General features: G+C 37.5%; 4 protein-coding genes and 1 non-coding gene across 7 annotated transcripts; 3 read left to right on the top strand and 2 right to left on the bottom strand.

Moving 5' to 3' along the window:
• The first annotated feature begins 105 nt into the window (after positions 1-105).
• On the top strand, positions 106-2,381 carry LOC111491437 (syntaxin-31-like). Its single transcript, XM_023140356.1, has 6 exons — positions 106-403; positions 598-848; positions 942-1,081; positions 1,162-1,200; positions 1,764-1,961; positions 2,033-2,381. The coding sequence occupies exons 1-6, from the start codon at positions 178-180 to the stop codon at positions 2,187-2,189; spliced, it is 1,011 nt and encodes a 336-aa protein (XP_022996124.1). The 5' UTR covers positions 106-177; the 3' UTR covers positions 2,190-2,381.
• A 2,093-nt stretch (positions 2,382-4,474) lies between these two features.
• LOC111491099 (auxin transporter-like protein 2) lies at positions 4,475-7,208 on the top strand. Its single transcript, XM_023139850.1, has 8 exons — positions 4,475-5,220; positions 5,302-5,487; positions 5,577-5,689; positions 5,769-5,952; positions 6,021-6,118; positions 6,196-6,403; positions 6,525-6,782; positions 6,856-7,208. Exons 1-8 carry the CDS (start codon positions 5,038-5,040, stop codon positions 7,072-7,074), a joined length of 1,449 nt encoding a protein of 482 aa, XP_022995618.1. The 5' UTR covers positions 4,475-5,037; the 3' UTR covers positions 7,075-7,208.
• Positions 7,209-7,378: 170 nt separating this feature from the next.
• TRNAC-GCA lies at positions 7,379-7,450 on the bottom strand. The gene has a single exon. It is a non-coding gene; the product is annotated as a tRNA-Cys (tRNA).
• Positions 7,451-8,134: 684 nt separating this feature from the next.
• LOC111490939 (cytochrome P450 90A1-like) lies at positions 8,135-12,168 on the top strand. 3 transcript variants are annotated; one of them, XM_023139612.1, is made up of 9 exons: positions 8,135-8,683; positions 8,978-9,127; positions 9,390-9,641; positions 10,615-10,707; positions 10,787-10,865; positions 10,948-11,063; positions 11,134-11,258; positions 11,327-11,427; positions 11,535-12,168. In XM_023139612.1, the coding sequence occupies exons 1-9, from the start codon at positions 8,150-8,152 to the stop codon at positions 11,693-11,695; spliced, it is 1,611 nt and encodes a 536-aa protein (XP_022995380.1). In that variant the 5' UTR covers positions 8,135-8,149; the 3' UTR covers positions 11,696-12,168. The 3 variants fall into 3 exon arrangements, with proteins under 3 accessions (XP_022995380.1, XP_022995371.1, XP_022995389.1); XM_023139603.1 differs by having other exon boundaries at positions 11,327-11,440; positions 11,544-12,168; XM_023139621.1 differs by having other exon boundaries at positions 11,519-11,553.
• LOC111490688 (nuclear pore complex protein NUP88-like) lies at positions 11,459-17,273 on the bottom strand. Its single transcript, XM_023139239.1, has 9 exons — positions 16,899-17,273; positions 16,612-16,766; positions 16,312-16,434; positions 14,933-15,077; positions 14,360-14,421; positions 13,835-14,048; positions 12,710-13,648; positions 12,337-12,586; positions 11,459-12,057 (listed from the first exon to the last, which is right to left on the bottom strand). The coding sequence occupies exons 1-9, from the start codon at positions 17,181-17,183 to the stop codon at positions 11,789-11,791; spliced, it is 2,442 nt and encodes an 813-aa protein (XP_022995007.1). The 5' UTR covers positions 17,184-17,273; the 3' UTR covers positions 11,459-11,788.
• Positions 17,274-17,494: the final 221 nt, after the last annotated feature.

The following is a 17,494-nucleotide window of genomic DNA, read 5'->3' as shown; positions in this document are numbered from 1 at the left end:
AATAATAGAGGCCCAGGAAGAATAGCAGAATGGCGAATCGGCCCAAGCCCATTAGATTCACCCCATCGTCGTCGTTGGCCAGCGATCATCAAGGAGTACCGACAGGTGCGTCTAACTAACCAACGAACATCAATTTCAATCCAATGCCTTGAATTTCAGTAGTACCGGCAACGGCAAATGGTTTCCATATATCGTGATCGGACGTCGGAGTTTCGGTCGCTGTCGGATACGCTGAGGAAGATTGCCGGAGTCACAGCCGACGTCCATCCAGTTCAAAATGAACCATCGGCGTCCGTACTCTCCGGATCACCGGGCTTTGCACGATCTGAATTCAGCAGGAAGGCATCTCTTATCGGCTGGGGAATCCAAGAAGCCTCTCAGAAGATCGCGAGGCTTGCTCAGTGTATGCATTAAAGATATGGCTTTAATTTACCCCCTTTTGCTGCATGTATCTTTTCCAGTTCTGTTTGGATGGTATCTGGGTTGATTTTCTGTTTGTTTGTTTGTTTGTTTGTTTGTTTGTTTATAATTTAGCGATTACAAAACACATATTAAGAATGATAACTAGGGCACTTTTTGTCCTTCTGAACTCTGCAGTAGCAAAAAGATCATCGATGTTTGATGATCCAATCAGGGAAATACAGGACATGACTGCCTTGATTAAGAATGATATTACATCATTGAATGTAGCTATCTCAGATTTGCAAGCCATCCAAACGATGGAGATAGCAGAGGGGAATTATTCTGAGGACAGAATTGTTCATTCAACCGCTGTCTGCGATGACCTCAAGAGTAAACTCATGGGAGCTACAAAACAACTTCAAGATGTGTTAACTGCAAGAACAGAGGTCTGTGTGAACAATACATTCTTTACATACTCAACTTAGTCAGCTAGCTTCCAAATTATTTCAATCCATGGTGTAGTTATAGTTTTTCTACAGAATATCAAGGCCAATGAGAGCCGGAGACAAATATTCTCTGCAAATGCAACCAGAGAAAGTCCTTTTCAAAATCAAGCTAAAACTGTAACTCAACCTCCACCTTGGTTAAGTAATACATCTGAAAGTGCTCAATCATCCTTGTGAGTATTCATTGTTTGACATGATGATAGGACAATTTTCCCCCTATAACTTTGTTACTTATGCTTTATCTTATTGTCAGGTTGTCATCAAATGGAGGTCAAGCTGGGGGTCAATTGAGGTTTGTTTGATGCTACTTACCATGCCCTTTGTTCTTGTTTGATATATATTTGATTGTTTATTGTGAGATCCCACGTCGGTTGGAGAGGGGAACGAAGCATTCTTTATTAGGGTGTGGAAACCTCTTCCTAACAACGTGTTTTAAAAACTGTGAGACTGATGACGATACGTAACAAGTCAAAGCAGACATTATTTGTTAGCGATGGGCTTGAGGTGTTACAAATGGTATCAAAGCTAGATACCGGGCAATATGCCGGAGAGGACGTTGGGTCCCTGAGAGAGGTGGATTGTGAGACCCCACATCGGTTGGAAAGGAGAACAACGAAACATTCAGAAACCTCTCTCTAGTAGACACATTTTAAAATTTTGAGGGGAAGCTGGAAAAAGAAAACTCAAAGAGGATAATGTCAGCTAGTAGTGGGCTTGGGCTTGGGCTGTTACACTTTCGAAAACTCATTTTTTTTTTTTAAAAAAAGTTTGATCCTGTTGGTTTGGTTAGTAGATGCAGTGCAGTAGAATAATGTGCTTGTTCATAACTATTTATATTGTGTCTTGTCAAGTCAGACGAAGGCTAGCTGTGGAGGTCACCCCATCACAGCAAATGGAGATGTCAATGTTACAGCAGGTGGTTCCTAGGCAGGAAAACTATTTACAAAGTCGGGCAGGTGCTCTCCACAATGTGGAATCCACCATCTCAGAACTGGGTGGAATTTTTACGCATCTTGCCACAATGGTAGCACATCAAGGAGAACTTGCTATCAGGTATTATGTCCTAATTGATTAGCCTCCGCCCTCTGAGTTAAGTTTGATTCTTGGTTCATCACTTAATTCAGGATTGATGACAACATGGATGAATCAATGGCGAATGTAGAAGGTGCTCGAACCTCTCTCTTTAGGCATCTTAACCAGATATCATCAAACAGATGGCTTCTTATCAAAATATTTGTTATTCTAATAATTTTCTTGATGCTCTTTATTTTCTTGGCATAAACATCAGCCAACTTCTAAATTTTTTCCCACCTTTCTCCATGTCTATCCTGTAGATTCAATGATATTCCTTTGCTTAGAGGTTCTGTTAAGTTTGGGTGTGTACACCATCTTTTACAAAAGGAAGCATATATAATACACTGTATTGCGGGAGTTTGGACTTGGATTTGTCTGTGCACTATCAGAATCTAAATCATAATAATTTGTTTTTATATCAGTTATCCTTGAGTTCCGGCCTTCGCCTGGTTCAAATAAATAAAAGTTAGCATTCGTCTTAGTAGAGATATATCATTTTAAAAGTTGACGATTCGATCTATCACTAACACTAATTAAAAAAAGAGGGATTAAAAGGGGAGAATAATGTACTTTTGCTTTTATGGCTGCATTGAATGTTGGTTCTATCTTTGTTTAATATATGATTAAGGTTGGATCTTTGTTTAATAATGATATGATTAATGGTAAAGCTGCTCTTATTGTCCCATACCATACAAAAAAATATATAGAAGCAAACCCTTTCCAGCTAGCGTGTTTGACTAACCTATGCTTTATTTTGATTTCGATTAATCCTATTATGATGATTCGTGACGCGTCGTTAATATTTGTTAAAAGCAAGAGATCTTTTATAGATTACCGCTTTACCTATGATTGATATAAAATGATACCTAATAAGTAGCTATCAATTAACTTCGTGGACATTAGACATTAATTACCATTCCAAATCGCCATGTTCTGTGTCGCTCAACAAGAACATTTACGAAAGAACGAGTATTTAAAATTAATAAGTTAATGACTCCATAGAAAAATGAATTCACATACACCGTACTCCACGTCATATCTCTCTTTTTAATACCGGTGTTAACCTATTGAAAATGGAATAAATTAATGTGATTAGCTTGGGCTAATAAGATTCAAAGTAAAGTTACGTTTCTTTTCCATATTCTCCAAGGATTTGTTTTAGAGCACTTTAATAAATTATTAAGATTATTAAAAAGGATTCTTTCCGTTTAACACTAACATAAAAATTAGGGTTTCGTGAGGATTAAGTGAGGATTAAGGATTTATTTAGAAGAATTACCGTTTAGTTTAAGAATTTGTTTTGTTAATCTAAACATAATTCTATGGCTAAAATCCACTCGGGATATAGTGAAATTAAAAAATGATTATAAATAATTATTTTACGTAATTGTAAAAATATGTTGGTGTAACAAATTTAAAAATTTTTCATCTTAAGAAGGGGTTTATTTTTTTATTGTTTAATGTTGACCCACTTAGAGCAATAAGTAATTAAAAATATTTATATATGGGGAAATGTGAAAGAAGTTAAACATTAATTAATTAATTTATATGTTGATAATTAAATTATTAATTAAAACAAAGGAGGAATGAAATTGTGAGAATAATATGAGGTAATATTAAAATATGGGAAAGAAAATGATAGAACATCATCATCATTATTTTGACCTTCTTTTTTAATTGTACCAAAATCATCCTTATTCTCACTAATCTCAAATATCCTATATATAATTTATTTAATTTTTATAATTAAGAATTGAAATAATAGAATTTTAAGATAGTGCAATCATTTTTGTTGATTTAAAAGGATATATATTACAAAAAGAACCACATATTCTAAAGTGAAATATTATAATTTAATCTTGGTATTTAGACTTTATAAATCATGGAATTGTGACTAATTTTGTTAAACAATATTCCAAATAAAGTCAGTGTCTAAAATAAAATGTGCCCACTTCCAAATCACTCATCTAACTAACAACATTATTATTATTATTATTATTGTTTCTATTGTCCAATTAAAATTTTCTTTTTTATTAAAGATTCAATTTTGATCGGTACAAATGTCTTAATTTAGTGAGATTTACGTTTAAATTATGAGTATCATGAGTTAGTTAATTAATGAAAAATCATTGAATACCTACTTTAAACTCCGAAAATAAAAAGAAAAAATATTTACAACACTCAAAAGAATAAGAATGTTTACCTACCAAAACAATCTCATTTCATCACAAAAACTATTCAAGTTAGCTACGGAAAGGAGCGTTTTGAACGGAACATCTACTTGGAGTGAGTTTTACTTCCTAAATCCAACCTATATTTACCCCGAGAATTTGTTTAAGACTTTAAATAATAGTTCACTCTTTTGAAGTTTTTCGAATTCAATTTTTTTAAAAAAGTTTGAAGTTACTAATCCTATACTTCAAACATAAAATTTCTCGACCCAAATTTTTTTTTTCGAGTGCAAACTTCTAATTTTTTAATCGAGGGAATTGCTTTCCTGAATTTTATATATTATCCATACCAAGGCACGAAGTTTTGAATGAATGGGGTTGGGGTTGCTCTGCGTAAAGGACTCTCCTCTGTTTTCCTCTGCTTTCCTCTGTTCTCTGCAAACTCTCCAACTCCAACAAAAATCACACAATCCAACGAACCCGAGATGAGGTTCTTTTTTGTTTTTGGGTTTTCTTCTTACATTTCGTTCCTTCTTCTACTTTCTTGAAACTCCCAAAATTCAGTTTTCATTTCATTCCAGTGGGTAACAACCAAGAAAGTAGCTCAACCACAGAGTTTTAAGCTTTAAAGCACTGCCAAAGCAAAGCCAAACCTCCCCATTTCCATGCTCTCTTTTTATCCTGAAATTCTCCCTATCCTACCTTCTCAAGCAAACCTCTAAATCTTACCTCAAACCCCCCCATCGCTGCTTGCTGGTTCCTTTCGAATTACGAGCCACCCCCCACTCAAATGCCCCTCTTCACAAGCTTAAACACACAAACCAACTGAACCCACTTTGAATCTTTCGTTTTCGGTTTCTGGGTTTTGTTCCTTCGAGGGAATAATGGCGCCTGCCAAACAGAGTACAGAGGAAGCCATCGTTCCGAGCTTCAATCAGACGACGGAACAAGAAGAATACAGAGAAGAACAGAGGGAGGAAGGAGATGAATCTTTGGTCGGATTCAAGAGCTTTCTGTGGCATGGTGGCTCCGTGTATGATGCTTGGTTCAGCTGTGCCTCCAATCAGGTACCGTATTACATGGCCTTAACCTTTCAAGTTCCATAGAAAATCACAAGATTTAGTCATTCTCAGCATTTTCTTTTGCAGGTGGCTCAAGTTCTGTTGACTCTGCCCTACTCCTTCTCTCAACTGGGGATGCTTTCGGGGATCATTTTACAGATTTTTTACGGATTTCTCGGGAGCTGGACGGCTTATTTGATCAGTATTTTGTATGTCGAGTACAGAGGGAGGAAGGAGAAGGAGAACATTAGCTTCAAAAACCACGTCATTCAGGTTTAAAAAAAACAGAGTTTGTAAGTCTGGTCTCTGTTTTTCTGAACAAAATTGTTGATCATTTTATCAAATGTCTGGTGTTTTGACAGTGGTTTGAAGTTCTGGATGGTCTTCTCGGGCCGTGGTGGAAAGCAATTGGATTGGCTTTTAACTGTACTTTCCTCCTCTTCGGCTCTGTCATTCAGCTCATTGCTTGTGCAAGGTCCTTGTGTTTTCTTATCTTCTTTTCCTCCTCCTTCTTTGAAAACATTTGGACAATGAAATATGGGGTTTTGTTGCAGTAATATATACTACATAAATGACAAATTAGACAAGAGGACATGGACTTACATATTTGGAGCTTGCTGTGCCACCACTGTGTTCATACCCTCATTCCACAACTACAGAATCTGGTCGTTCCTTGGCCTTGGAATGACCACCTATACCGCCTGGTATTTGACTCTCGCTGCGCTCCTTCACGGTCAGGTAATTCCGACATCAAACCAACCAATCCCTATCTATCAACCCCTCGGTAACATGTCATTTCGTTGTAGGTCGAGGGGGTCAAGCATTCAGCTCCCACTGAGCTGGTCCTGTATTTCACCGGTGCCACCAACATTCTTTACACATTCGGTGGCCATGCCGTCACAGTGTACGCCTACGCCTTGTCATGATCATTGTCGTATGATCTTAATTTCTGGGCTTGAAGTTGGGGGTTTGTTTTTGCAGAGAAATTATGCATGCGATGTGGAAGCCTCAGAAGTTCAAGTATATATACTTAGTGGCCACTCTGTATGTCTTTACGCTCACCCTGCCTTCCGCCACCGCCGTCTACTGGGCTTTTGGCGACCAACTTCTCACCCATTCCAATGCCTTTTCCCTCCTCCCTCGCTCTCCGTGGCGCGACACTGGCGTCATTCTCATGCTCATTCACCAGGTTATTGTCGAGGATTGTTGGAAGGAAGTACACATTAACTAATTTAGAGAATACTAATGACTTTTAAGTCTCTGCTCCCATTAATTTGGTAACAGGGGAAATATTTGATTTTTGATGGCAGTTCATAACATTTGGGTTTGCTTGTACGCCGCTGTACTTCGTGTGGGAGAAAGTGATAGGAATGCACGACACGAAGAGCTTATGTTTAAGGGCGCTTGTTCGGCTGCCGGTGGTGATACCCATATGGTTTTTGGCGATTATATTCCCATTCTTTGGCCCTATAAACTCCGCTGTCGGAGCCCTTCTCGTTAGCTTCACTGTTTATATCATCCCTGCTTTGGCTCATATCCTCACTTATCGATCCGCTTCTGCCCGGCAGGTAAAACACTCAATCTAGTTTGAACTTGATTTTAATCCAAATTGGTTAAATGGGTTTCTTTTTCCTGTTGTAGAATGCATCGGAGAAACCTCCGGCGGTGTTGGGGAGGAGCTGGACGGCGATGTTTGTGGTGAACGCGTGCATAGTCACGTGGGTTCTGGTCGTCGGATTCGGGTTCGGCGGGTGGGCCAGTATGGCCAATTTCATCAAACAAGTTGACACATTCGGACTCTTCGCCAAGTGCTACCAGTGCCAGTCCAAAGCGCCGTCGTCCACGGCGGCTCATCGCTGATCAGTTCCATAGTTGTTTCTTTGCTGCTTTTTTCTTACACCATAATCTTTTGTTATTATTATCTTCTTCGGTCTTTGTGAATGTAAGTTTGCGTCATCAATATAAACAAACTCTATATTTTAGGGATATATATATATATATATATATACACATATTTGTGTAATACATAAATATTTGTAATACAAATACTAAATTTAAAATTAAATACAGGCAAAAAAAAATTACTTGGACTAAACATACAGGACAAGAAACTTAGGGAAGGAAAGAAAAAAAAAAAAAAAAAAAAATAAATAAAAGGTTAAAAAGGGCCCAACCGGGTTCGAACCGGTGACCTCTTGATCTGCAGTCAAATGCTCTACCACTGAGCTATGGACCCGTTGTTATTTGTTGGTTGATATATTTAATTAAATTGAAATATTACGAATTTCCATTTTATTTATTTAAAAATTAAAACGTACGGCAATTTGATTGGGCTTTGGGGCCCAATACTTAAGTCCTTCAGCTCCCCCTTCCCTTATTTAAGAAGATTGAAGCCCAACAAGAAGTACGACATGTCGAACTCGATGGCCATGCAAGTTTACACGATCAATTGAGAACGACAGTAGAAAATAAATTGAACATAATTCCCTTTCTAATTATCCTTATCTTATTCTCTTAATCCCACCTCCGTTTACAAATAAAAAGAGGGATATTATAATAGGAAAAAGAAAGAGAGAGAGCGCACGTGCAGTGCAGGTGTGGCAGGAGGGAAAGAGAAAGGTCAGACATCCGCATTGTTGATAATACTGATGTTGATGTGCTGGGGAAACCTCCAAGTTTCTCAGATTACACACGTTTTGGTGAACTCAATACATAAGTCTCATTATTGGAATTCTCTAAAATACTTATAATATTCTTTAATTATAAACTCAATACATGTTTTGGTGAAGACCACCCGTGTGGCTCTGCCTCACTTTCTCTCTCTTCCTCTCTCTCTCTCTCTCTCTAAAGATCCCATTTTTATTTCTTTTCCTTCCATGTCTCCTAATTTGCTCAAGAACCCATTTCCCCTTTTTCATTTTCAATTTAGTCTCCCATGGCTTTCTTCTTCTTCTTCTTCTTCTTCTTCTTCTTACTCTTTTCCTCTCTCTTCGTCTCTTCTCTCTTTCTCTTTTTCCGCTCCGTCACATTCCGCCGAGTGCGCCTGCCTCCGGGAACTCTCGGCCTCCCCTTAATCGGGGAGACCCTTCAACTCATCTCCGCCTACAAGACTGAGAACCCCGAACCCTTCATCGACGAGCGGGTCCGCCGCTTCGGACCGGTTTTTACTACTCATTTGTTTGGCGAGCCGACTATTTTCTCGGCCGACTTGGAGACGAACCGGTTCATTCTTCAGAATGAGGAGAAGCTTTTTGAATGTAGCTACCCCGGTTCCATTTCCAACTTGCTTGGGAACCATTCTTTGTTGCTTATGAAAGGGAGTTTGCACAAAAGAATGCATTCTTTGACTATGAGCTTTGCCAATTCGTCCATTATTCGCGACCGTCTTTTGGTCGATGTGGACCGGTTGATTCGGCTCAACTTGCAGTCCTGGACCGGCCGGATCTTCCTCTTGGAGGAGGCCAAAAAGGTACTCTAACATTTATTTTTTCTCTTTTTTTTAATTAAAATAGAAATGGAATTCCATTTCAATAAAAAAAAATAATAATAAATAAATTATTATTATTTCTCAATGTCGGGGTCCTCCCAAGAGATTCCCGGCGCACGTTAGCAACAAAACAAGAAAAAACCTATAATTCTATTTCCAGTACAGATCATGCAAGTTTTTTTTTTAATTATTCTTTTGGCCGTTCCTTTTATAATTATGTTTTTTTTTTTTTTTGTATATTTAAAAATATAATTTAATTTTTGTAAAAAAAATCAGATAACGTTTGAGTTAGCCGTGAAGCAATTGATGAGCTTTGATCGGTGTGAATGGACACAAAATCTGATGAAGGAATATCTTCTGGTCATTGAAGGCTTTTTTACCGTCCCTCTCCCTCTCTTTTCCACCACTTACCGTGGAGCCATTCAGGTAACTTTTTTGAGTTGACCCGACACTAGAATTAGACCAAAAGACATAATATTTACTAACATAGATGTTGACCTCGTAAATAATTGAGATACTTTTTTCACGTAATAATTCTTTCATGGACCCATATGATTTGGAAATATATTGATATTATAAGTTCATTGTATTCTTGAGATTTCATTATCAAACGTGACGTCATACATGAATTTGAGATGCGACAAATGAAATGATTCATGCTAGAATTAAGTTAAGCTTTTGAAATTAGGCTCGGAGGAAGGTGGCGGAGCAATTGGGGTTGGGGACGGTGGTGCGGCAGCGGAGAAAAGAGAGGGAGGGTGGAGTGAAGAAGAAGGACATGCTAGGAGCGTTGCTGGCCGGAGAAAACTCCCTCTCCGATGAGCAAATAGTAGATTTCTTATTGGCTCTATTGGTGGCGGGGTATGAAACGACGTCAACTACCATGACGCTGGCCGTCAAGTTTCTGACGGAGACGCCACTGGCTTTAGCCCAATTACAGGTCACTTTCCGGTCCCCTTAATTTATTTATTTTCAATTATGGAATAGTGGGGGCGGAAAATTCCAAAATCAATGCCATTTACTTTTCTGTCCTTCACTTCAACCTCACATCCATTATCGCTAATTTCAATATTTTTCTTTAAAAAAAAACAATATATATATTGTTTTTTTATATATATATATTTTAAATATGGGTTTATATTTAATTATTAAAACTTGAATTGGTTGGTTATGTAAATGGGTAAAAGAGGGAATAAAAGGATGATTGTGAGACCGTAGATCTCAGTTGGATATTGATGATGTGGATTTATGTATTTGTTTAAAGCTATCCACGTGCACCTCTTAATAAACAAAATAAACTTTATTTTTATATAAAATAAATTATTTAGTCTCTCTACTTTCTCTATCCAATCAGATTTGAAATTTGAAGAATATTTTTTTAATTGAAATTAGTTTATTATGTTTATTATTATTATTATTATTATTATTATTATGGACTTAGATGCATGAATTTAAAAAAAGAAAAAGGAGAAGAAGAAAAAAACAAGAAAGGGTAAAAGAGTCAAAAGAGTGAAAGGGAAGAGATTGAAGAAAGTACATAAAATAGCAGAAGACAGAGAGAAGGGGATATTACATTATAATTAATATTTTTTGGTAAAAGTCAAAGGTAACTTAATTTCTTCTCTTTTCTTAAGTTATAAGAGAAAAAAAGATGTGAAATTACAAAAATACCCTTATGTTATACTCCACCCTCCTTTAGAAGGTTCACCACCATCCATTCCAAGACGATATTTAGAAACTTTTAATGTTTTAGCGGATAGTACATAACTAAACTAGTTGAGTTGGGTTGAGGTTGATATATATTAGTACTAAAAACGATAACAGGGGCAAATTGGTAATTTGAGATTGTCGTGATTGATGTGGTTGTTGAGGATAACGTTGATTGAAAAAGAAAGGAATGGGGGTGGTGACAGGAAGAGCAGGAGAAAATCAAAGGAAGGAAGAAGGAATCAGAGCAACATCTCCTCCAATGGAATGATTACAAGTCCATGCCTTTCACCCAATGTGTGAGTATGTTTTATACCCTAAATTAAATATTTTAATAATTTCGTAATCATTCCTTTATTATTTCTTTCTATAATAAAGGTTGTAAATGAAACATTGAGAGTTGGCAACATAATCAGTGGAGTTTTTAGGAGAGCTGTCACAGATGTGAATATCAAAGGTAACTCACTACAAGAAGCTAATTCTTCGATCGTTATTATATTAATCAAACCTATGTAACAATACAACATTGATTGATTCAGGTGGTTATACAATTCCAAAGGGATGCAGGGTTTTTGCATCGTTTCGTGCAGTTCATATGAACCATCATCATTTCGACGATGCTCGCTCCTTCAACCCATGGAGATGGCAGCAACAGGTACAATCTGTCAAATCTCAATCCTCTCAATACTTTACCATTCCTAACTTTTATCTCTGCAACCGAGCAGAACAGCTTGGGGTCAACCACAAATGCATTTACACCATTCGGAGGAGGTCCGAGGTTATGCCCGGGTTACGAGCTTGCCAGAGTAGAACTCTCTGTTTTCCTTCATCATCTTGTTACGCAATTCAGGTATTAGTAATGTCTCGAACAAAGTTTGAAATATGGAAGCAACTCTACTAAAGATCTATGATTTTCAGATGGGTTCCAGCAGAAGATGATAAGTTGGTGTTTTTCCCAACTACAAGAACACAGAAACGCTATCCTATCTACGTCACCCGTAAGGACGAAACAACACAATGTAAAGACACTCATCTATGACTTGGGGTTTCAATCTATCTCTCTATTGATCTTGTATGAATAAGATTATATGCTAAATTAATGAGTTTTAGTACACACAATATGAAGCTACTACTCAACAGTACAGCCAGCCAATGAATCACTTCTCTCGGCGGCCACTTCCCAAGAGCACCAATTTTCTAGCCAATCAAAATCAAACACTGCCTTCTACCCACATATCTTCTGGTCAGATGATCTCCTGGCTTCAAAATTCAGAGGATTTGAGTTGAATATGTGCAGTATGTGGGGTTAGGCTTCTTTACAGAAAGTCAGTCAGACAACAATTGCAATTGCATTGCACATACTCAAATACAGATAAGATATCAGCATCGGTTCGCTTCCTTGCTTTTGATTGTAGATTCAACTAGTTTAACCTTTTTGGCATTCTCGGCATTGAGAAGGGAGAGTTTCTCAAGCGACGATTTGAGTTGGGAGATCTGAGAGCCTTGAACACAGGTGTTTCTCCTGTGAATTTTGTGCTGTTGGTTTACTAGATTGTTGTTCTTTGAAGAATTGGTGTACCTCCTTAGTCTTGCAGTTAGTGTATCGATTGAAGTATGCAAAGCATCCACCTCCACACCTGTAAAGTGGTCTGGATGGCAACAAAGTATTATTTTGTTATAATATGAAATTTATGAACTCAACTCCATATTTGGGTTGCTTCATTTTCAGGCAAATCTAAAAGTTCGAAGTTCATAATGCATTTAAACCCATTTCTTCTATACATGCAACTAAGTAACCAAACAGTTTTAGATAAGTAATTTAATAGGCTAAGGAACACTTTTCACCCTTTCAAATATCAAATGAAATTAATTTTAATTAGTCATAAGCAAGCAAACAAATTCAAGTATCGTGGCTGAGAATTTATTACCAAGTGTAGATTTGAACTCTCTTTCTGCTTTGGACAATGGCCTTTTGTGAGCTCCTGGCAAGTTCTTCAACCGATGTATCCGTTCTTCCAGAACATTGTGCAGTTTGATTGCACTTTCTATCCTGTCCTCCAATAGTTCCTGTTTCCCTCCTACTTTTAAGAGCTTTTGTTGTGCCTCTCTTAAACGAGTTTGCTGATCGTCAATTAACCTCTTCAACTCGGGGCCATGCTGCTTGAGCTCATAGTATACCTACAGGAGGTAGAAGGTAAGAAGGAAGGAGAAATTTAGATATTACACACAGCGCTGAACTATCTAAATTATCTGAAGTAGTTGACAAAACACTTAATAGTTCTGCAGTAAATTTGCAATTACCGTGTGTGCATACTCCACATAATTTTCATGGAAGAGCTTGAAATACTGATGAAGCATGGACCGACCTTCAATCGAATCAGCAGTCACAGAACGCATATTTGATGAGGATTGAGGAAGGAGAACCACCTTAGGTCCGCTGAGAAGATTTTTGCTTATAATTTCGGATCTTTCACTTTCGTTCTTCTCTCCTGTCGCTGTGGCAGCTAATTTCCCCTCATTTAGGAAATTGCTAAACTGAACTGGGACTTGAAGGTTCCAAGTCTTCATTTCTAGAACAATACATTCCTGAGAAATGGTGACTCCCACAATCCAAGAATATCCAAATGAATCGGATAATGAGGCGAAACCACAAAGCGGAAATGGGTTGGAAGTGTCTCCCTGGCAGGTATTCAGAACAGGATGAACAGAGGGAGTTCTCATAGTCTGGTCCTGTCCTCTGCTTTGACTTGTGAATGGGAGAAAATGCAATATAATTGAGTCTATACCTCCATTATGAAGAGCATAAATTCTTTCATCCATAAGTTTATCGACAAACATCATTATAAGAGAACATCTCTCCATCTTCTTTGGAAGGGCCAGATCTACAATAGCCAGTCTCAGCAAAGGGGGAGGGAGCCCCAACCAAACTGTGTAATCAAGTGGTTGATCAAGCTTCACCTCGGAGAGCTTCCCTGTGATCAGTTCACATATCATAGCATGTCCAAGAATATTGTCGTTCGGATCAACATGTACACGTGGGGGACTACCAAGATTCCAGACAGGTTGAATTTCATCCGCAAGGGCGTCTATCTGCAGTTGCCCACCACTCCACGCTGTCACAAGAACTGAGTCTTTGCTGATTAGCTTATATAGTAAACTTACTGCACGACCTTCACATTCTGCACCTTTAATTGATATATCTCCTTCATTTCCATTATTACACGCTCTCCTCAAAGGCCCCTGGAAGACCATGTCATATGAAGATTAAGGATTCCACTAAATCCAGAACTAAGAGTATACTACAACCCATGCACATGCCATACCACTAAAAATTTGATAATAACACACACACACATAGATATATAGATATATATAATCTAGGGACATTGCCAACCACCAAATGCATCCATTGAAAATGTCTCATACCTGCAATGCAAGTGACGCATCAAATAAAGCACAAGGATGGGCTACTATCACAGTCATATCTCCTCCATCTGTTGCTTGAACTAAGTTTGGAAAAGTTTCTTCCAACCAAGAGATTGCAAGACTGGAATTACTGACAGCTGTTGGATTGGCTGATTTTAACCCAAAGGACTGAGCATCATTATAAATCTCCAATATAGATTCACACTTGTAAGTGCTGTCAAGGACAAAGCACGGACTTAGAGATAGTAATATATATAGTTCTATCCATTAATCGACTTAGAAACCATAAGGCACTAGTCAGACACAAGATTTTCTTGTAGTTCAAAAGTGGAAACTTGACTCATCATTTATGATTTCATGATAGAAGATGGGGGAAAGCATCCCCTCTGAATATCATCTTGACATATTTTACACAACTAAATATGTGAAGAACGAGAAACAAATAAGTGTCTGTCTTCGGTAATTGTAATTGATGTTCTTGATATCCAATAGTCATTTAAAGGATAGATGTGAGAAATTGAGTACCTTCTAAATGGAACAACAGGGCAGAGGATGTAAATTGAACCATCACTGAATAAAATGAACACCTGCAGGTATAGTGCGTGAGTGGATTTTTTAAATTGTAATGGTGGTCCTTAAACTGTTTAAGGGATGAATCTTAGCCACTCGCCATGGTATAAAGAAGAAAGCAACAGTTTTTCATGCATTGAGAAGTAGAACTAACATCAGATTTAAGATCCTATACATTGAGAAGTTTACTGAAATATCCTGAATGCATACATTTTAATGCATAGCAAGTTATAAAAATTTAATTTGGCTTGAGATTACCGATTCTAAAGGCATAGTGGAGCACCAAATGGACAGAACATAGAAAGTTAGTGGAGGAGATTGCAAAAAAAGTCATAAGAACAGGTTGAATTTTTTATTTATGTGTTGACAGAACATCGAATTAATCATTCATAAAAAAATTAGAATGCTCAAAGTAAATATCTGGGCAAGATAAAACGGAAAGCCAATGAGATAAGTTTTCATCATTATAAAGAAAAAATATTAAATTATCCAAATTTGAGATGACAAATTTCCAATGAATGTTCTTACACTGAACTTATCCCACAAGTGATCTCCCCCAAATGAAAAATCAACAGGGCAGATTGACGAGGCATTTTTAGATTGACCAGGTTCCACTGGCTGTAGATAATATTCTTGCTCTGGTTGCACACCATCTGAAGACAAATTGAAAAGCCTGAAAGGAAAAGGAGTTGAACAATAAGCCACCCCAGATCAGATGTTCAGGAAACACTAGGTTGCAATGGCAACATTTAGAAGGAATTTGATTTTTATGGGTAATCAATCACGCATGTTGGAGCAAACATAGACAAACTTCATATTTTGAAATATCAGCACCATCTCTACAAAGAGGAATCTTATACTTAATTATTTGCAACAAGCTACATATAGTTTTCTGAATGCAATCTTGAACGAGAAAAAGGGAGTCCATTCAGGACAGGTGATCAGTGAACTGTTCTTAAGCCACAATCGGAAAAGGTGAATAACAAACAAAAATTCTACACTCCATTCCCAATAGACTAGCAGTAACAAGATTTTGTCAATGCTGATGGTGATTCTGAGACGGAGACAATAAGAGAAAGAGGAGCCAAGAGAAACCATCAATAACTCTGAAATAAAAATAGCTGAAAAATGAATCATTCCCCATACGGATGCATAAGTTGAAACCTAGTCCATAAAGCAACATGAATATGAGTTTAAGTTAGTCTCAAAAGGATTTACACACCCCATACTATCAAGTTCTATAAACGTAAGAAAGCGGGAAGGGGAGAGCCATGTAACGAATAGGGGATAGGTATGTGCCTTCGTAGTTTTGTGGAGCCCAAAGAATATTTTTAGTTCAAAGGAGAGTTGTGAGGTGAGTTTTTCTTGGGTTTTAAGGGAACCTTCAGCAAAGAAAGGAGGTATATTTTTAGTATCGATAGAAAGACTCGTGCTTTGAGTGTCTTGGGAGGGTTGGGGGGTTCTCAAATCTCCCTTTGTTTACTGATCCACTCATAAATAAATTGAGTCTCACCAAAAAACCTGATCAAAATTTAGTCCATGCATTTTACACTTATTTTACTTTGTTTCTCATACTTTCAAGAACTACATTTCATCCTAAATTTTTCACAAAGGTTATATTTGGGTCTTTGGCATTAAACATGACATTATAAGGACATTGGTTGAATCCACATATTGAAATATTTGACAGGAATAACAACAAGAACTCAAGTAGCAAAGCATGACTCCAAACCTTTAAAAAGCTACAATATGTTGAAAACCTACCCCTAAGCCTCGATGATTATACTCAAGTTCACTTGTAAGGCCCATAAAATGTCTAAATAAGTATTCAAAACGAAATTGCAGTAGATATAAGCATTTCCTTCATGAAATATGCATAAAATGTCTTTATTCAGGAAATTTAGTACCTGAAAACAGAATCAGATGAAAGGACTCCAAGATGGAAGTTACTATATGGGTGCCAAGAAACTTGAAGCGTGCGTATGACATCATGGTCACCATAGTAGATTTGTGGACCAACTCTAACAGTCCTGTAAGCAATTGACAGATTCTTTAAGAAAGAACTTGGTGGAAAACGTGTTATGACATCCTTTTACATAAAATGGGAAACATAAGAACAAGACGTATGAATCTTTGAAGCTTAACATAAGAAAACAACAACATATAAGAAAAAACTTAAATTAACTAAGGCAGTGGCTCCTCCTCACCTACAGATGACAGTGCTACTATCTCTGGTCGAACTGTGACCATAGAGGTACATTATCCACAACCCGCCTGGACCCACAAGGGCTATTGCCGATCCATTCTTATTGATGGAAATCTTATGCACCATGAAGTCGAGTGGCACATTTGGTTGCAACACCTGTTCAAAGCAACTGAGATTATGAAGAATGACTAGAAAAAATGGGGGAAAACATAACATAGAACAGTTCGGAACAAAGGGATTAGCTCTCAAAATCTGCTTCAGAAAGAGAAACGAGGGAAGTGAACCGACTTTAGAAGGAGAAGCGGCGAGGACGGAGGTGGGTTCGGGTTCTCCGAGGCGGATGGAAATCCGGTGCAAGCAAAGTTTAGTGGAGTCCCAAAAGTAGAGACGAGAGGCGCCGTCCGAGACCAGAAGGCTTCTGAGAGGCGGAGAAACAGAATCGCCATAGTCGACGGCAGTGGCGGCGGTGAAAACGGGGTGGGTCTTGAGAGGAACCCAATCGACGTCCAGTTTTGGGGTTAGAGATCGACGGGGTTCAGAATCAGCTTCGTTCAGGTCCAAATTATACCTCATCGTCGTTCTGGAACCGTGTTATCGCCGATCTTGCTTTCGAATGTAGAAGCCGAATCTATTGTTGAAGTTAGAGGCGCAGTAGCTTAGCTTTGATACCTTCTTTAAATTAGTCATTAAATTTTGAAAATTTTACATTTTTAAAATTTCAAAATCTTAGAAACATTATTTTTTTATAAAAAAAAATTAATAGAGATATAATTAAAATCAATTAATTATAAATAATTAATTAAAATGATAGAAATTTATTATACATTCAACTCATTAAAAAAAAATTTGGTTTCGCTTTCCGATGTTATTTTCATATCTTAAAA

The sequence above is a fragment of the Cucurbita maxima genome, unplaced genomic scaffold (genome assembly GCF_002738345.1).
Source record: "Cucurbita maxima cultivar Rimu unplaced genomic scaffold, Cmax_1.0 Cma_Scf00001, whole genome shotgun sequence".
Classification (NCBI taxonomy): domain Eukaryota; kingdom Viridiplantae; phylum Streptophyta; class Magnoliopsida; order Cucurbitales; family Cucurbitaceae; genus Cucurbita; species Cucurbita maxima.
This window is presented reverse-complemented; position numbering and strand designations above follow the sequence as displayed.